Below are 20204 nucleotides of genomic sequence, written 5' to 3'. Positions count from 1 at the left end.
CATTCTACTCACAAGTTAACTGTCGAAGTCGAACCAAGTGAGCTGGTCTTTGAAGTAATTGCTTCTGGGAGCTGAAATTTACATATATATAGTCATGCATCAACAGTGATAAATGTGAAATTGTTTATGACTAGGAACTTGTCTGTGTTTTTGAAAAATGGTTCAGTGGCTTAGACTTATCATAGGACTAGCCTTGGTTTAAAACTAGACTAACCTTTTCTGTTTCCAATCATAGGCCATTGACAGGAAAGTACTTATAATCAGTGATAATCAAATTAATATCATAAGCCATTTATCATTTCAAAGTTTCATATAATTATTGTTGGAATGTGGACTTGAATAGTCAAGGTATAAACTTTCCACATAATAGACAAACCAAAACGTCAGCATGAAATAGGCATAAATTCTGAGCACAAGAAGTTCCGAATTTTGGTGGTAAAGGAGGGTGTAATGTTTCTCAATGAGAAAGTCACCATATTTTGATGTATTTTAAAACAGAGAAAATGGAAGATAAGACAGGTCAGAGAGAGTGATATAGGGTGCGTTTGTTTAAGATTTTTTTAGAAAAAAAATCTATTTTTTGTGTAAAAAAAATCACTTTTGTCATTTTTAAGTGTTTGTTTAGGATTTTTGGAAAAATCATTTTATAAAAAAAATCTATTTTGACTCTAAAATGAAAAGCTATTAGGGGAGCGTTTGTTTTAGCTTTAAAAAAAATATAGATTTTCTGTTACAAGAATCTAGAGATTTTTTTTTTATAGATTTTCATTTCATTTGTTGTCACTCTAAAATTTCACCATCTTTCACCCACAAACAATCATGAATGTTCAATCAATCTCCACAGAAGATTGAAGAGTGAATCAAAACATTTTTCATCCATGCTCGATTGCATATAAGTAAGTGAATTTCTTCTTCTTTTTCAATGATGATAGAGTTTCATTTTTTTTTTTTTGCTGTTCGCACTGATAAAGGAAGTTGGAACGAAATCGAAAACCCAAAAGCAGCAAGATATCGATTGGAAGAAAATCGAAAAAAAAGGAAAAAGAACAAAACATGAAGAAAGGTAGAAGAAGTGGGAGTCGAAGGAGGTGACATGAGAATATAGGATGCGCGCTTGATAATTTTTACTATCAGGTTGCTAACCCACCAAAAACTAAGGATAAAAATAACAAATGATGGGTAGGATAGGATTAGAGATGGGTTTAAGTTATCCTTTCATGTTGGTGCACCAAACAGCATATTGAATCAGGATATGATAGTTTTATCATATCCTGTCTTCCTATCATGTGCACCAAACGGACCCTTAGAGTTTAGATGAGTTGTGTTTCGAGACTAACTAAGGTTATAACATGTATCAAGATTAAAATAACGCTTACGAATCATACGAATCATTTAGGCTATGTTTGGATTGATGGAATGTGATGGAGTGGAATGGAATGGAGTGGGATGGAGTCATATCCCATTGTTTGGATTTGTAAAATTTTAATGGAGTGGAATGGAACATGATGGAATCCATTCCATCCCATTCCACCACTTCTTCTTTTCATTCCATCCAATTGGGGAGGTAAGCCATGGAATGGACTTTCTTAGTTAAATAATTACCATTTCATCTCTATTTTTTATTCCATCACTTTCCATATCTTCTTCTTCTCCTTTTTTTCTGCCATTTATTTTTATGTGTACCAACTGCTCTATTATTCTCTTTCAAAAAAATAAAAATAAAATTGCTCTCTTCTTCATGTTTCTCTTTCTCTCTCTTTCTCTGTTTATCTTTCTTCTACGGGACGTTTGATGATACAAAGACAACACAACACAACATAGAACAAAAATTCAACGCATGGGACGAATAATTTTGAACATCGTGAGGTTTTTTTTTTAAACATAGAAACATCGTGAGTTTATTGTACCATATGTGGGAGGATATAGCCTGGATAATCTTTAAGTTTCTTGTCATTAATTTTGTTGATCTAGTCAATAATATGACATTGGTGAACCTAGCAGTTTTAACTATATTAGTTTTAACCAATATTTTGTTATTATTGGTTGATTTTTCGAGTTTTCTGGTGGAATTTGATTTCAGCGTCTTTTTTAGTGAATTTCAGCTTATTTTAACTTGATAAAAAAGCTTATGACACGTTCATAAGTTGTTTTCAGCTTATTTTCATAAGCTCTTCATAATAGCTTGAGATGTTTCAGCCTTTCAGGTATTATTGGAGTTTTTGTTCTTTAGTTGATTCGTGAGTTTTGTGGTGGAGTTTGATTTCAGTGTCTTTTTCGTTGTTTGAATTGACTTACTTGAACTTATCTACTGACATAAACACTTGTGACACTTTATGAGAACTTATGGTATTAGCTAATGATGTTCATAAGCTTTCCAGGATAGCTTATGAAAAAAGCTTATATATAATACAAAAACCTTTTGATTTTATTTTATCTTATGTTGTAGAAATAGCTTATTTGTAAGCACTTTTATGATAAGCACTTATGCAATAGGCTACAAGATAAGGTTTTTATATGTATAGTGACTGACTTCGATGCACGTTTTCATGATCTGTTGATATGTCAGTTTGAGGTAGAGTTATCAGTTATAGAATCTCTTCTTGTTTTCTGCTACTCTAGTTTTTGGTTGAATTTAATAGCTTTTTCATTTAATTTAGTGCGTGTTTGAATTGAGTTATTTGAACTTTTCTACTACCATAAGCACTTGTGAGTTGTGACACTGTTTGTGAGAACAGAGGAAAACAACTAGAAACAACTTATGACATGTTCCATAAACTGTTTTCCGCTTATTTTCATAATCTCTTCAAGATAGCTTTTGAAAACAACTTACAGATTTTACAAAAACATTTTGACTTTGTATTATATAAAATAACCTATTCATAAGCATTTTTATGATTAGAGTTTATGCTATAAGCTGTAAATTAAGCTGTTTATCTAAACAACTATTTGGATTCACTTATTTGAGTTTATATAGTGGCATAAGTTTTGTGAGACGATTTGTGAGAACTTATGAAAACAGCTTCTGACATTGTTCACAAGCTATTTTCAGTTTATTTTCATAATTTCTCCAAGATGGCTTATGAAAACAACTTATAGCTTATACGAAAGTAAATTAACTTTATTTGATATAGAAATAGATTATATCGAAGTGTTTTTCTATAAGCTGGAAATAAGCTGTTTATCCAAACATTGGGAGAATTTAAGAAACAAACTTATGACATGTTCATAAGCTCTTTAGGATAGCTTATGAAAACAACTTACAAATATACGGAAATAAGAATTTTGTAGGCATTTGATGGAAATGATTTGTTGCTGTTAGCATGCAACAAATAAGCTGTTTAAGGCATTTTTTATTTTGATCTGGAATCAGTGAATATATTCTTGTGTCCTGATCAGAAGTTTATGCAATGAATTAGTTGTGCTTCTGTAAGGATTGAAGTCCATTTTTTGTGCAATAACAATTGTATTTTTATTTGATTAGGAGTCATAGTACAACATTTTATTGGCATCCCATCCTTATATATTATTGTTTTTTTTTTTCATTAAAATTTACCATTGATGCAAATTAGTCTGTTAATTGATTCAGAAATGACCGAATCAGTTTTTACTCAGAAAATCTCTCCCCCTCTCTCTCCTCTCTTTTTCTTCACCAGTTTCTTGCTTCTACACTACTGAACACTCAAAAAAAAATTATTTCTTTTTGAGATTATAAGATTCAACAAATTAGTTTTATATATAATCATTCAGCATTAAAAATCTTAGAAACTGAAATTGAATACAGGCTTGAATGCAGGAGATGGACTACAATAATGAAGCAAGCAATGGTATCAAGTTCAGGTAAGTGCATGCTATTAAGGTTTTGAATTTGAAGTTCTGTCCTTGAAAGGTTGAACCTATTTTCAAAGTTGTACCACGTATGGTCTGAAAGTGTGTGCAAATGGGTTGATTTACTTGTAGTTACTCTGTCCGTCCCTGCTCTCTGATCCTTTAGAAATGTTATAACATCATACTACCTCCGTGCCTCGTTATAGGACCTCATTGATTAAATCACAATACTTACTAAATTTGGTAGTATTAAATTTGTTAACAAATTTTCTTGTTTTCCCAAATTTATCCTTTAGGAGAGAGAATTGATTTATATTTCGGTCAGTCTTGATTGCTAGTTACAGAAAAGGATGTCCACTAGTTATAGATATTTTGGATATAGAAATAATAAATACATTTGAAAATGTGAAAGAGGTCCTATAAAAAGAGGCTAGAAAAATTCTCAAGATTCTTATATTTAGGGACGAAGGTAGTAATTCATAAAAACCCATAACTAGAGATTCGGATTTGATGTATCATGCTGTCATTTAGTAAGAAACAAGAAATGCTAATTTGTTGGGAATGCATTATTATTTGTTATCTGTGGACAGGAACTTATATGGTTCTATACAAGATGTGGTGGTTCCTTTGATGTACACAGAGTACACAACTCGCAAGGTCCTTGTCATGGAATGGATTGAGGTATTATACCATTTACCGTTTGATTACTGTATTTTTGCAATTATGGTTCAATGTTCGCATAGATTCAATACCCTAGATAAATTCACTGTTTATCCCAGTGGCAATACATGAGATGGACGGCCCTGTAATTATTAGAAAATATCACAAATATCCTCTTCTGCAATGGTGTGAGCTAGAACATATGTTACTTACCTAGAGAAACAACTGTGTAATATATCCCCAGAAAATAATCTTCCAAATTGATACGGTGTGTCTTTTTGGGTCTATATCCTACGTAGGACCATTGTATCTTGCATTTTCTTTTTGTTGCCTGTTGAAAGAAATTATGCCCTCTGCTGACACAAGTTTACTATTGCTATTGTAGGGGAGAAAGTTGTCAGAAGTAAAGGATCTTTACCTGATTGAGGTCTTCTTTGAAATTAATTGCAAACAAGTTATTCTAATTTTGAACAGTACAATTCTTAGTTTTTGCATAATGGTGCCTGCTCTTATTTTGTTTATTTCCTGATAATGACTAGGTAGGAGTTTACTGCTCATTCAATCAACTTCTTGAGTGTGGGTTCTATCATGCAGACCCACACCCTGGAAATCTTCTTAGGACATCTGATGGCAAATTAGCTTATTTAGGTAATTGAAGAATTAAAATTTGTTATTCCAACTGATGTTTGCTAATTCGTATTTTATCGTATTTTATCTTATTATCCTTGGCATTTATTCTTTTGGCTTTGTATTTGATGTTTTCATAAATTTGACTTGTTTTGAGGATTTATTGATTGAGATTAAGTTTTTTTTTTTTTTTAGGTGAAAGATTGAGATTAAGTTAAACTCTAGCTATAGTTGATCATTTCTTGATATGTGGTACTTGATAGCATTAAAACAGATGATTATTCACAATTTTTGATGTCTTCACAATTACATTTCGCATGACTTAAATAAGTAATATTATGCATTGCTCTAGTTTGGACACAAATGAACAGTGCATTGGTTGTGTCCCGGTGTTTTGAAGTTTTCTTTTTATCTGGTAATGGTTTGGGTAAGGGGCTAAGATTTTGTTGCGAATTACACAATTTATGCATTTGTTTGGTGCAAATAGTTGGAGTGGAATGCTCACATTATGAAATAGGATTTTGTGTATGACATCTCTAGACAGCCTAATTTATGTTTGGTTTGTTCTATATTAGTTTATTTACTTTTATGTGTCTGTCTAAACTCTAGAAGATATAGCTAAGGAGGTAAAGAAATCAATAAGATATACATACTTTTTTAAAACAATTCCCGGTACGTTTTGGCCAGATTTTGGCATGACAGGTGAATTCAAACAAGAATTGCGTGATGGATTCATTGAAGCTTGTCTACATCTTGTAAATCGTGATTTTAGTGCATTGGCTACGGACTTTGTCACTCTTGGGTATTTATGTTTGTTTTTGTTCCATTTTAAGTTATCAAATTTAACATTTTCCATGCTATAAGATTTGCTTGCTTGTAATTTTCTCAGGCTTCTTCCACCAACTGCAGAGAAAGAAGCTGTTACACAGGCTTTGACAGGTTTATTACTTTATTGTGTTTAGGTGAATTCTAAAATACTGTTTTTGGAATACATGTTCCAATTTTATAGTTAGAACTATATGCTGCAGTTAACATTCCTTTCCTTTCTTGAGGTTAATTTGTTAATTCTCTTGCTTGCATTGAACTTTGTAGGTGTCTTCCAAAATGCTGTTTCCAAAGGAGTTCGTAATATCAGCTTTGGAGACCTTCTGGGAGACTTAGGAACAACCATGTAAGTTCTTAGCTAATAAATAAAATATATAATTTTAGAACCTACAAAATATTTGAAAGTTCTATCTGTTTGGTAATGAAAAAAGCAGTATGTGAAATACTGTATGGTCTTTAGTTTATCATACATAGCAGTCAAGCCTCTTTACTTATTAGGGAAAGTAATTCTGGAAAAAGTCACGCGCAAAACACCAAAGATATATTCCTTATTTATTATATTCATATATTGACAACAGATGTGCATCCTTTTTGATGGAATTAAGGAAATCAATGAAAGAGAATTGTTGATTTATTGATAGAAAAGTGATGAGCAAAGCTCTACAATGGATGAAAACTGAAAAAGAAATGATAACCAGAGTATGAGGAAATTATAATAAATGTTGTCCCAATAATTGGCACTCACTAATGGACTGAAATAAATACAAATGAAATCAAATCCTATAAAAATCAAGTAGGACTGAACAAGATAAAATAAAATCAAGGAGAGTAAAATCATATCTCTCCTGATTTTCCTACATAGTCATATGATGTTATCAAATGGTAGATGGTTGATTGATTATTGCGGCCGGCCAAAAATCCACCTTACATACCTTTCTAAATTTATTATTTCTTAAAATGTCTGCACTAACCTTAATGGACCAAACATCAAGGATTGTCGGAGTAGCATATTCTTTCTTCTGTTTTTTGTTTTCCTCATGTTAGTCGTCTCATTGTTTGTATTTTGTTTTGACATGCTATGTATAATCTTTTTTTCTTATTTTTTTTTAGGTATAAATTCAAATTTCGGATACCTTCATACTTCTCACTAGTTATCCGAAGGTAGAGCTTTCCGTACAAGGCTTAATTTAATCTTGTATTTTATAAAATCCTAAACAAAATATTCTGTCGGTAGCCTTGCTGTACTGGAAGGAATTGCAATCGGCTTTAACCCGGATTACAAAGTCTTGGGTAGTACTTACCCATGGATTGCCAGAAAAGTGCTTACTGACAGCTCCCCTCAGCTTAGATCTTCTTTGGAGAATCTTCTTTATAAGGTAAACATAGGAAACCCTGCATTGAAATCCTTACCAGTGCATGCAATCTCGATTCTTGTACCCGTATATCTTTTCTTTCTGATTTTCTTCATTGTCAAATCTAATTATGTTGTGACATTTTTTAAATATTTTCACTTAATTTTGACGACTCTTTTGTTAGGACGGTGTTTTCGATATAGACCGACTTGAGTCTTTGCTGACAGAGGTAAAATTTTATAATTTTCATTCTCTACTTTTTACTATTTTCCCTCTTTTCAAAATAGACCGACTCGAGTATTTTCTTCTTTTTACTTATTTTTTTCCCCGCTTCTTTCTGCTTGTCTTTTTAGTTTTACTATTTAAAAAAGTAATCAATAATTTATCAACGTACTATGAGTTCTCGTCCTCAGGCTGGATTTTCATCTATTTACTGGTAAATCTAAACAAAATACTTGGTTGATGTCATTGGTATTTTCTAGTAATCTGCTAAAGATTTTCTAATTGTTAAACAGACCTTTTGTTTGAAATGAGCAATTTTAGAGGATATTCAGTCCAAAGCATCATTGAAATGCTTTAAGCTACGTTAAAATGAGCATTAATCTTTTTGATTTTTTTCTCAGTAAATCCAGTTTTTAGCATAGTTTCTTAAAAATCGTGTCCTAATAATACGGTTTCATGACAGTCTCTCCGTGCCAAAACAGATAAGACCTTAGTAAAGATACCATCTGAAGGTGCAGATTCGAAAATGGTGATGAAGGAAATCCTTTCTTTTACACTAACTGAGAAGGTACATATTCTTCGCCATTAACAAATTAGATGCTTTTTTGCAACTGCATTTAACTTCTCCTTTCTAACATGCCTTTCATGATAATTGTTGCAGGGTGGATTTGTGAGGAAAATAATTGTTCAAGAATTCGCCAAGGTATTTGTTTTCATGATAAAGTCTTTGTCATGCTTCTGGATCCTCAAGCATTCTAGGACTCTGTAGACTATTAGTTTAATATATTTTTGTTATAAGATATTAGTTTAATCTTTTCACCTTCATTAGGTCCTTCTTTCTTAATTTCTAATCTAGTTTCCCCCCTCTGATTGTTAAAATTTGCTTTCAATCCAAATGTAGGGTTTAGATGCACTTGGGCTAGCTTCTCTGGAAACAGCTGCTGCAAGAGTTCCTTTCAGTACTTTCTTCTTTTCACCTTTGATGACCGAAGAAGATATAGTTAACTTAAGGACCTTCCAACGCCTTATGCTATTACTTTCAGGGGCCAGAAGAAAAGAAGACTTCAATATAGTAAGATCTGTAGTTTGCACAAAAATAAAACTACATCTATGCATTGTTATTATTTTGTATCATTATTGATTGATTTTTCTTTTTTAGGGCCACCAGAATTCTTGACTTGATGGCTAACCTATGAAACAGGAACTTCACTATGTTTCTTATACTATATTTCAGTGCTCATGAAAGCCCACTGAGCTTCATTTCATATATGATACTGAAGATAAAAGCTAACTTTGTACCCAAAACAAAAGAAGAAACCAAAAACTGTTCCAAATTAAAATTTTCAACACGTTCCACTAAAATTTGAAAGTAAACTTCTAAAGCTTTTAGGGTCTAAAACAAGCCCCATTGCATTGTGTTTTTGAAGATTATGTTCAAAAGTGTATTTAGTTAGTATTTCTCATGTTTGAAAATATACATCGCTTCCTTATTTTTGAACAAAGTACAATCCAATATGAAATGTCCTACCCAGTTTTCTCTACCACTCATAAGTGATGCCTACTACATGTTTTCTTTTTGGTTTCTTCATTGCAGTATGTGAAAAGTTTATACCCTGACTATTAAAGTCAACATTCCAATAGTAAATATATGATGCATGAAAGAGGAATGATATTTATACAACCAATATTAAACAACTTCTTTGACAACCTTTTTTACTCTCTTTTGATTGGACAATGACAACAGAGAGAGAAAAAGGGAGAGAAAGAATAAAAGTACAATGAGAGTATGAGAGAGAGAGTTGTCTCAAAAGTTGTCAAAAAATGGTTGTTCAAATATCATTTCTCAACATGAGGATTTATGATTTTAATTTGTTCATGACTAATTGAAAGTACTTTATGTGAATGTCATATAGGGAGAGACAAAGGGTAGTCCTGACCAGAATCAAATACTGTACTCGGAGGAGCTGTCGCTAGTCTTAAATCAAGTTAACTCCATTCAAGACATTCTTCCTGTTCTTTCTGTCATTCCTGAGGTAAATTTAAGCATTTGTGTATTATTTAAGATATGTGGCCGCTGAACCATGTTTGCTAACACAGACAAGACGAGTTCTAATTCATAAGCAATTTCACATTTTGACATTATTTATTACTGCTGATGCATGACTATATATGTAAATTTCAGCTCCCACCAGAATCCCAGCAGCAATTACTTCAATTGCCAGCTAACTTGGTTCAACAGTTAATATCCCGCGCTGCTGCGAGAACTATCAAAAGGGTGTTTTTGTGATACGGAAGTACTGGAGCAGCTGAAAATATTTTTTTGCTTCTCACTAAGGTGAATGCAAAACATTGAGGAATTGTGACTTGAATTTGCATAGTATATGTCACAATGTTTGATTTGGCAAAAAATTCTGTCTTCAATTCCATCTTTTCTTAAGTTAATATAAGTTTAAGTCTTTGATGATTAGGATTCTCTAGAACAGTAAATATATTTAGTATTTCTTGTTTCTACCAAAAAGTAATAAAGAATGGAAATCATCCCCTGTAAAGTTATGTAATTTATGGTTACTATATTTTACTTTTGTATGCGATGCTATTATGAAGATTTGAAAAAATGCCACAATGATAGGGTTTTGTGCAGCCCCTAGATTTTTGCGTATCTTCTGTTGTGGCGGGCAGGGCTTTGCTCGCTGCTTGTCTATGGAGATTCCTGGCCACCTCCTGTCCTTCTTTTCCCTCGTGTATCGCTTCCATTACAGGACGCCTAATCAAACTCCGTAGAAAAAGTTCTTCACACAAGCATTGAGTAAAAAAATTACTCTTTATGCACCTAGTATTTGCTCATAGGCACCTCGAACAACCGGAAATGCCCCACATGTCGTCACGTGATTCACGTGTGTTTTTGTAACAAATGAAGAAGGCTGGGACCAATATGAAAACATTCACTAGCATTGAGATTTACCGAAAATTGGGTCCCACCTTTTCAACTGGAAACTATAGGATTGGGATCCTGCAAACTTGGTCTTACATTTCCTAAATGGATTCAGACACAAAAACACATTCAGAATCTTGATATTTCTAATGCTGGAATTTCAGATAATGTTCCAGAGTGGTTTTGGGATAATCTATCATTACAAATGTGCAATACAATAAACATTTCAAACAATAATCTTAAAGGATCAATTCCAAATTTAAAAGTAAAAAATCACTGTTCTTTTTTATCTCTTTCATCAAATGATTTTGAATGGCCCATTCCTCCATTTATACAAGGTTCCAATGTTATTGACCTGTCCAAAAACAAATTCTCTGATTCTCCTCCATTCTTATGTGCAAATGGTATAGATGAAGTGTTAGGCCAGTTTGACCTTTCGAATAATCAATTATCTGGACGAATTCCAGACTGTTGGAGCAATTTCAAATCATTAGCTTATGTAGATTTGAGCCACAACAATTTTTCAGGGAAGATTCCTACTTCAATGGGATCACTTGTTCCACTGCAAGCATTACTATTGAGGAACAACAGCTTAACAAAGGAAATCCCTTTCTCCTTAATGAACTGCACACAGTTAGTAATGCTAGATTTGAGAGAAAATAGATTACAATAGGACACATCCCTTGTTGGATTGGAAGTGAATTAAAAGAGTTGCAGGTTTTAAGCTTACAAAGGAATCATTTCTTTGGAATTTTACCATTGGAACTCTGCCATCTACAAAGCATTCAAATCTTTGATGTCTCATTGAACAATCTATCTGGACATATTCCAAAATGCATACAGAATTTAACTTCAATGACTCAAAAAGCTTCATCACAAGGTTTTTCCAATCATGAATATACTATCAACAGCCAAGGTTTTGGATATGAATTGAATGCATTCTTAACATGGAAAGGTGTAGAACAACTATTCAACAACAATGAATTGTTTCTTCTAAAAGCATAGATCTCTCAAGCAATCATTTTTTTGGAGAGATTCCACCTGAAATAGCTAATTTGATTCAATTGGTCTCATTGAACTTATCAAGAAACAACTTCAAAGGGAAAAATCCTTCAAGAATTGGAAAGCTAACATCACTTGACTTTCTTGATTTGTCGCGAAATAAGTTGCTTGGTTCAATTCCGTCCAGTCTTTCCCGAATAGATTGACTTTCTGTGTTAGATTTATCACATAATCAATTATCTGGAGAGATTCCAACAAGTACACAACTACAAAGTTTCAATGCCTCATCTTATGAAGATAATCTTGATCTTTGTGGGCCGCCACTTGCAAAACTGTGTGTCCAACGGAAGCCACAACGTGAAGCAAAAGTAAAAATTCAAGATGAAGATTTGCTTCTCCATCGTGGATTTTACATCAGTCTGACATTCGGATTTATCATAGGCTTTTGGGGAGTGTTTGGCTCAATCCTAATCAAACGTTCTTGGAGACATGCTTATTTCAAGTTCATGAACAACTTAGTGGATACAATTTACGTGAAATGCAGATGGGGGCTCAAAGGCTAACTGGTAATTATACTTTAACTTTAGACCTGTCATATATACTTACATTTAACATCAAATAGTCATCATAATAGATCATTATGGTATCTTAAAATAATTTTTTTGCATATAATTTCCACTAAAATACTATTCATTTGTATTTTAGAATATATTTTTATACATATATTGTACAGTTTCTTAAATAATGTTCTTAGTAATTTTGAAGAGTTTAAAGGAATTTTCTATTAAAATATTGTTCTTAAATAATGTTCATGATAGTGTAAGCCATATATGTTCAAGAGTTATCTATCATGATCTTGTGTTTTAAGTTTCAACTTTTTTAAAATTTTATATTTTAGACTTTATATCTAAAGTGGTTAACACTTAAACTATTATATAGGGCGGCAAAATCTTGTGCATCTTCAATAAAGGGTACTTGATACTGTGGATCATGTTAAGGTGTGCAATCAAAGTCCTTCTGCAGAAAGATGAATAATTTCTCCTCTTTTATAAATGGTTTGTGAATTATTTGTATTGTAACTCTGAGAAGAAGCTTTCTCCTTGCCCCCAATACGTCTCAAAGCAATTGATTTGTCTCAATTACAAAATCAGGATATGCAAAAGACACCCCGTTTTACATGTCGGGACTGTGTAATCCAGACCAATTGAGTGTTTTGCGAGATGTTGAAGGATGAGGAGAAACTATCCTCTAGGAAATAAAATGATGGGCTGTCTCTTTGTAATATATTATATGGTTATGTTATTTATCTTTTATGTATTAGTATCGTGTTGAATTGAGTTGTAACTTGAAATACCCTTTGTATTCTCTGTAATTTATTCATGCAATAAACATTGGTGAAGTATTCTACAAGTAAAAACATTGGTGGGGGCTGGTGGGATACTGGTGACAAAATGTGAATTTGTTTATGACTAAGAACTCGTATGTGTTTGTGAAAATGGTTCGGTGGCTTCGAGTCTTGAATGGGAGGATTTGTGTCTCCCTGTATGACAGAAAGTACATCAACCATTTCAAGTTTCATATCTTTATTATCAGAATAGTTATCCTTAATGGGAGGATTTGTGCAGTGTAATTAGTTTCCTTTTCCCAAGCTTCTGAGTCCAGTTAGCATAAAATAATGAACCAAACTGAGAATAACCAAATTGTTGACATAGGTTGCCGAATGGAATTGATGTGACTGAGGGTCGGAAAAGACTGAGTAATGACAATGAAGTGGAATGGTCGGAAAAGACATTGACTTCATATATACTCACATTGTGACCTCAAAGAATCAGTGCCTATGTCATTCATTGTTTTCAATCTGGTTTAGCAGTGCACCGAAGTTCATAATCATTTTATTTAGGTTCTTATAAATTTTAAACAGTTAGGTTCAGTTCATCAAACTCTTCCATAAGTTCAAATTGGTTTAGCAGTGCACCGAACTGAACCACGACCAGGCCTATATTTTATAAGCTATTTCTTTGTTTTCATACCAGTGGGGTTTTACTTAGTTCTCAAAGAATGATGGACATATATTTTGAAATATGAGAAATGGTAATTAAATACTCTTTTGAACATATTCTTCAATTCGATCTTAGGAATGTTAAAATGAATTTTTAGAAAGCATCTAAATTTTATCGTAAAATGACTAAAAGTTAAGACAAAAATGAATAATTATATGTGACGGGGCTTTTGCGTAGCACTGCTAAGCAACAGTGAAGTTTGGTTTTTTACATCAACGAAAACATGGTTTAACTGAAGTTTGTACATACTCTTCAATTCGATCTTAGGTCTGTACTGAACTTTTACCCTATTTTTCGTCGAAGGTTTAGAAGTTTACATTATGACTGTAGTTGAACCCTGTGTTCAGAAATCTAATTTGAAGTAATTTTTGGTTTTTTACGAGCTTCTGTATAATATCTGAAGCTGAGTAAAAAACATAATGATACATTTCTAATCATGTAAGCTATGATTTCTAGTTGCCCTAAAAAAGAAAAATCCATAATGATTCAAAATTATAACAATGCATCGATGTAGTTAGTTCTTGTTGTCTAAACTACAAATCTTAGTTCTTTTATACAAATTTATAGATGTAGTTATTTTTTATTTATTTTGTAAACTATATATCAATCTTACTATAGCGATGTCTTCTTTTCTTCTGGTCCCTAAAAGTAATAGCATAAGGCGTTGGAAGGTCCTATATCTTCTTCGGTCATTAAAGACAGAAAAAAGAAAGTACTGAAAGGAACTCTTGCAGCATTTATATTGAAATTAAAACTTGAACACATCAAGGGGGAAAACATGAACACACGGAGGTTAAATATTATTATGAATAAGAGGATGCCGTGTATCAAGTGTTAACGGCCAACACTCGGTGGATTTAATTAGTCCCACATCAGATAGATAGGATTCTTGAGAAGAGTTTATAAAGAGGAGGCACTCCTCACCGTACTAGTCGGTTTTGTAAGGATGAGTTAGGCCTCGATATTCGTGACATGGTAATCATGGTAATAGAGCCTGACATGGTAATCATGGTAATAGAGCCTAATAGAGCCTATTGGGTCTATCTATTGGGTCTAGAGCCTATTGGGTCTATCTATTGGGTCTATCGTTGGGATTCCTGCATCGCTGCCTGCATCGCTGCATCGTCGAGGAGTCACTATTGGGTCTAGAGCCTATTGGGTCTATCTATTGGGTCTATCGTTGGGATTCCTGCATCGCTGCCTGCATCGCTGCATCGTCGAGGAGTCATTACATGAGTGCATCGTCGAGGAGTCATTACATGGAGTCGTTGGGATTCCTGCATCGCTGCATCGTCAAGGAGTCATTACATGAGTGCATCGTCGATTGGGTCTATCTATTGGGTCTATTCTATCTATTGGGTCTATCGTTGGGATTCCTGCATCGCTGCATCGTCGAGGAGTCATTACATGAGTGCATCGTCGAGGAGTCATTACATGGAGTCGTTGGGATTCCTGCATCGCTGCATCGTCAAGGAGTCATTACATGAGTGCATCGTCGAGGAGTCATTCGAGGAGTCATTACATGGAGTGATAGAATCGCCATCATCCTGTTATAATTTCATATCATCGACCTCGACCACACCATCAGAACGACGTCCTCCAAATCGGTCAGAGCCCAAATCGGTCTCGACCACACCATCAGAACGACGTCCTCCAAATCGGTCCTCCAAATCGGTCAGAGCCCAAATCGGTCTCGACCACACCATCAGAACGACGTCCTCCAAATCGGTCAGAGCCCAAATCGGTCAGAGCCCAAAAAAAGTAAATTTCATATCATCGACCACACCATCAGAACGACGTCCTCCAAATCAGTCAGAGCCCAAAAAAGGTCAGAGCCCAAATCGGTCAGAGCCCAAAAAAAGTAAATTTCATATCGTAAATTTCATATCATCGACCACACCATCAGAACGACGTCCTCCAAATCAGTCAGAGCCCAAAAAAAGTATTTTGTCTAACTGAATTTCACCACATGACAGGTGGAATTAAAAATTTATTCATGTTCCTTTCACCTGAAAAGATAGTTAGTTTATGACAATTGACAATACTGATATTGTCTTACAGCAGAGTAATTACAGAAAAATACGAGAATGATAGAAATAATATCAATGAAACATTATCAGTAGTACCACCGTGATAGGGACATTATCTTTGTCAGCATAAACTCAAGTGGTCAGAGTGTTTTATTTCTGAGAGCTATGATGCAATGAACAATTAAGGTTCAAATCAGAATAAGATTTATATACAATAGAAACAAGTTGTCTATATACATATAAGGAGATTTAGTGATTACAGTCTAAAAGAAAATGTTGTGCTTATATATTTCAAAACAGTTTTTCTTTTTCCATCTGCAAAAACTAACCAGTTAACCCTTCAGAAAGTTTTTGGTACAGAGGCTTTCAGAATACCTGTCCTTACAGAGTCAAAGATAATCTCCGCGCCAGAAGATTCTTCCTCTGTATTCTCCTCTTCTTAATCACTCACATCATAGCAAAAGTCAATTACAGCCGTGAGCCACCTTACCGATAATCATGCAGAGCAGTTGTAACTAATAATTAGTTTTTGATTGGATTATAAGCTCATTTCTTACGCCATATAGGGCTTGTCTAGATTTACTTATTTTTGAGCTTATGAAAAATAACTTAATATAAATAAATAAGCTTTTCGGTTAATTCATAAGTTCTCACAAACAAAATTTGTATCTTCTTAAGCTGTTTTTTCATCAATTACTTTGACACACTTACGAATAATACATAAAAACTTATTTCTTTGCATAAACTCAAAAATAAGTCAATCCAAACAGGCTCATAGTGTGTTTTTTAATTAAATAGTGTGCAGCTGGATTTTGGAGGGTTAATAAGGGATTATAATGGCAATTTCATTAAGAGTTTAATTAAATAGTTCTACTTGTACTTGCTCAGCAAATGAATGCAACTCTAAATTTGAATCAGTACTCTTGTACTGATTATCTCATATTCTATACTAATGAAAGAAGTGCAGTTACAAATATGTAAAATCAAATAACCTTTTCAGTTTGAGAACTATGGAAAGTGCAAAGCAATAGAAAGTTCCACTAAACAACATAAAACATGTACCAAATGGCAGGTTTATGAGAGAACTATGGTAGTAAAATCTTTTCATTTGGAGATTATAGCTGAGGGAGAGAGTTTGCAACCTTACATTTCTCGAACTCTGTTAGTAATATAATACATTTTTATCTTCAAAGTTCACAGTCATCTAAAACAGAAGAATGCATGAGAGTAAAACTTAACACAACATGTAAAAATCTGTCGTTAATGTAGAATTGTTTTCGCACTGATCTGTTTGAAAACAATGGGAATAAGAATTGGAGTTTGCAACTTTCATTGCAGATTTCATCTTCCACAACAGTTGCAATTCCAAAAATTGAACATGATGTAAAAATCATATTCCTTAGAACTACGATACAATGAACAAATAAGGATGTGGTAAGAATAAGATGTTATATTGAATAGAAACAAGTTGTCTACATAGATACAAGTTGTACAACAAACAATATCTCATAACTGAGGAGATTTTCTGATTATAGTTATGAATTTATTAAGATACCTCTTCCTAACTAAATGTAGCTAACTAATCTGCCTGACAAAATTATTATACTTTACATAAAATATTCAAAATATTAGTAAAGCGGAACGGATATATATGAAAATAAACCACAAAAAAAAAAAAAAAAAAAAAAACATCGTTCCCATACTTCGCTAAATAAGAGAAATAGTGGCAGGGCAAAAAATGCAATAATATATCCAAAGAATCTTCAATATGCAATCATAGGATGTCTGCGTAAACCTCTATTGTAATTCTATACTTATCTTTCAGATAATGTAGAGTGGTGAATCGGATGTCTTCCATGTTTATTTCTTGTTTGAAAAAATGTTTGTACAATAGAGGATAACATACACCGATTCGTATTTTGTCAATTAATGTTTGTTTGGGAGACCTGATAGTGTACACCCAACACAATTCAATTCGTGTGTTCGAAAATGACCTGTGTTAATTTGAATGTTATCTGTTTTATATAAAAATTATTGTATGATATGCTAGTTTATTGTGTACATGGTCACTGTCTTTGAAATTTAGCTCGAATACATCTGTTTTTCTGTTTCCTTTGATGATAAACATGGGCTCAATAATTTCTTCAAATGTGACAGATTGAACAATAAATCATAGAGATGTTCCTGTCCTCCGCATGCAATTACTGATAATTAAGAAAATTAAAACCTCATTCGGTAACATGTTTCTAAACCAGAAATTCAAGGAAGGGCAGTCTCTAGCAGGTTCTTATGTTCAATGTAAGCAATAACCACACTCCAAGAAAATATAAGAAATCATTGATTGGCTTCCACACCGAAATCATTGATTCGCTCTCGATCTTCATCATTCAGAAATCATCGACTCCTCATCCTCTTCTGTCGTAGGATATCAATGTTCGAATCTCCAATCTATCATCAGTTGATGATCAATACCATCATCCTTTCGTTACAGAATATCTCGTTCAGTTTCCATTTCTTATATAAAATATCGGATTTCTTCAATTTTAAGAAAATCTGGAATAGATTAGAAATTATCTATGATTTTCCTCGTTCATTTGGAATCTCAATTTCAACTTAGTTTCTATTAAATAATTTTGACTGAATTCCGTATTTGTGGACAATTGATGAATTTGTGTTGTTCCTAGCTTATGAAAATTCAAGAATAACTGATTTTAATACTATGATCAAGCTTATACTTATCTCAATTTTGGTTTGTACTGATACATATAATTGTTAGTGTAGTTTAGGGAATACATTGTTAACCACTAGAGACAAGTATGAATGACAAACATCTTGACTGATAATTTTCACTCTAAAGTCTTCTTGTTTTGTTTTTTATGAAAGACACTAAAGTTTTCTGGGACATCCCATAAAGTTGAAACGATACAGAGAAGATTAGCATGGCCCTTTGCGCAAAGATGACAAGCGCAAACAGTGACGGATCTTGAGTAAATTCGTTGGGGGTGCCAAACTTCTATGGAATAAATTTCTATGGAATATATATTAAACAATTTTAGAAACTAACAATAAATAATAATTAGCCTAGTGGCATAAAATCTTTGAAAGTATCATGAGATTGTGGGTTCAAATGCCATCAAAAATGTTTTTTTAATAATACAATTTGTTAAAGTAAAAGATAAAAATACAATTTGTAAAAGTAAAAGATAAAATTTGTAAAAAGAACACTAGGTAATGTTGAACCCACAACCTTTACCAATTCATGGCACCCCCTTACCACGGCAACAACCGAATTGTCATTTATGTAATACACCTAATATGGTATATAAGAGAAATCTGGTTGGATGCCGTGGCACCTGCCTGCTCCTTAGAAGATCCGCCACTGAGCGCAAAACAATTCTACGTTATCTTTACTCTCTTCGTTTTCTTCCAAATGGTTCTTGGCTACGGTTTATTATAAATTCAATAATAATTACTAACATCTTGTCAAAAGATAATTAATATTTGTCTTGAACATAATAAAAAAGAAAAAGGATTGTTTGATTAAGAAAAAAGACTAAGAAATTTCCAAGTCACTTTTATTTTGTTTTTTATGAAAGACTCTCAAAGTCTTCTGCGTTATCTTCACACTCTTTCGTTATTGGCCTTTCTAATAAGTGTTTGTAAGTTTAATACATTTAGAAATTATAGTGACAACATATCACAAATTCAGAGATAAAAAATAGTTGCTTGCTTTAAAGTTTTAATTTTAGAAAGATACTTTAATAATTTCCTCAAAAAAAGAACGATACTTTAATAAAGTTTGTAATTCTGCTTTTTTGAAATTGTCATTGTCTTCATGGTGGATCACGACCTTATCACGCAAATCATGTTTACTTGACAGCATTCCAAAGTCTTTACTGTATTTGTCGTGCTGCTTCTTTTGTTTTATTCTTCATGTTAATATTTTTTGGAAGGGCAGTATTTACAGAATTTACAAAGATATTTTTTTTGTTATAAATATAGATTTTATATATAAGTGGGAGACAAACGGACAACAAAATGCGTCGTTAAACATGTTTACGTAAAGACATTTGTTAATTTTTTTTTAAGGAATATTTTCTTATTTTGTATATAGATTTTTTTATCAAGTTTTTATTATATTTAGACTGCTCTTTTAAGTTGTCATTGTTTTATATGTTTTTCAAGAATAATTTATGGGAAATGTTTTATATTCTTCTCCGAAACTTCTTGTGCTTGAGAGACTAAGCGTATGGTTACGACCAGTGTAGTCAGTATCGAGTGATGACTCGTAGGATTGCATGATTCTACGTCTCACAGCACCTCGATCGTGCTTCGACTTTACTCCGGTTTGTTTTTTCCTCTTTCTTTTCTCTATTTCCTTTGTTTTTTGCCGGTTTTCCTCTGTTTTTCTCTATTTTGTTGCTTGGTTCCTCTGTTTTTCCTCTATTGTCTCAATTTTTATGCATGGTTCCTCTGTTTTTCCTCTATTTTTCTCTATATTTCTCTCAACTCTATCAACAACCTACTGATCCTACTTACAAATCGTGTTACATTCTTTGTGTTTATGTTCGTTCACCGACCGACCGATCCTACATAGGATCTCGATCCTGACTACATTGGTTACGACTACAAATTCAACTCATTTAATCACACATAAAGTTACTCCTTA

At 33.0% G+C, this 20204-nt stretch overlaps 1 protein-coding gene, 1 non-coding gene and 1 pseudogene across 3 annotated transcripts; all 3 read left to right on the top strand.

Annotated features, from left to right (window-relative positions):
* Positions 1–1545: 1545 nt before the first annotated feature.
* LOC146914560 (putative aarF domain-containing protein kinase At1g71810, chloroplastic) lies at positions 1546–10084 on the top strand. Its single transcript, XM_085717399.1, has 15 exons — positions 1546–3837; positions 4416–4506; positions 4871–4912; positions 5025–5133; positions 5800–5914; positions 6002–6051; positions 6205–6283; positions 7048–7098; positions 7172–7313; positions 7474–7518; positions 7975–8079; positions 8173–8214; positions 8413–8583; positions 9425–9544; positions 9694–10084. Exons 1-15 carry the CDS (start codon positions 3788–3790, stop codon positions 9796–9798), a joined length of 1317 nt encoding a protein of 438 aa, XP_085573525.1. The 5' UTR covers positions 1546–3787; the 3' UTR covers positions 9799–10084.
* Positions 10085–10450: 366 nt separating this feature from the next.
* Positions 10451–12515, top strand: LOC146914559 (receptor-like protein EIX2; annotated as a pseudogene). The gene is made up of 2 exons (XR_015014565.1): positions 10451–12011; positions 12385–12515. The product of XR_015014565.1 is annotated as a receptor-like protein EIX2 (transcript).
* A 5911-nt stretch (positions 12516–18426) lies between these two features.
* LOC146914558 (U6 spliceosomal RNA) lies at positions 18427–18528 on the top strand. Its single transcript, XR_015016987.1, has one exon. It is a non-coding gene; the product is annotated as a U6 spliceosomal RNA (small nuclear RNA).
* The last annotated feature ends 1676 nt before the right edge of the window (positions 18529–20204 follow it).

Source organism: Medicago sativa, chromosome 6 (assembly GCF_051527215.1).
Source record: "Medicago sativa cultivar Bolivia chromosome 6, Bolivia_mono, whole genome shotgun sequence".
NCBI lineage: Eukaryota > Viridiplantae > Streptophyta > Magnoliopsida > Fabales > Fabaceae > Medicago > Medicago sativa.
The sequence above is the reverse complement of the archived record's forward strand: the minus strand, read 5'-3'. Positions and strand labels throughout refer to the sequence as shown.

Excerpts from the sequence above, each read along its gene's own strand:
- LOC146914560 (XM_085717399.1), top strand. The coding sequence starts at position 3,788 with ATGCAGGAGATGGACTACAATAATGAAGCAAGCAATGGTATCAAGTTC. Across the intron at positions 3,838-4,415 it reads AGCAATGGTATCAAGTTCAG|GAACTTATATGGTTCTATAC; the intron begins GTAAGTGCATGC and ends ATCTGTGGACAG. Across the intron at positions 7,099-7,171 it reads TTCTCACTAGTTATCCGAAG|CCTTGCTGTACTGGAAGGAA; the intron begins GTAGAGCTTTCC and ends TTCTGTCGGTAG.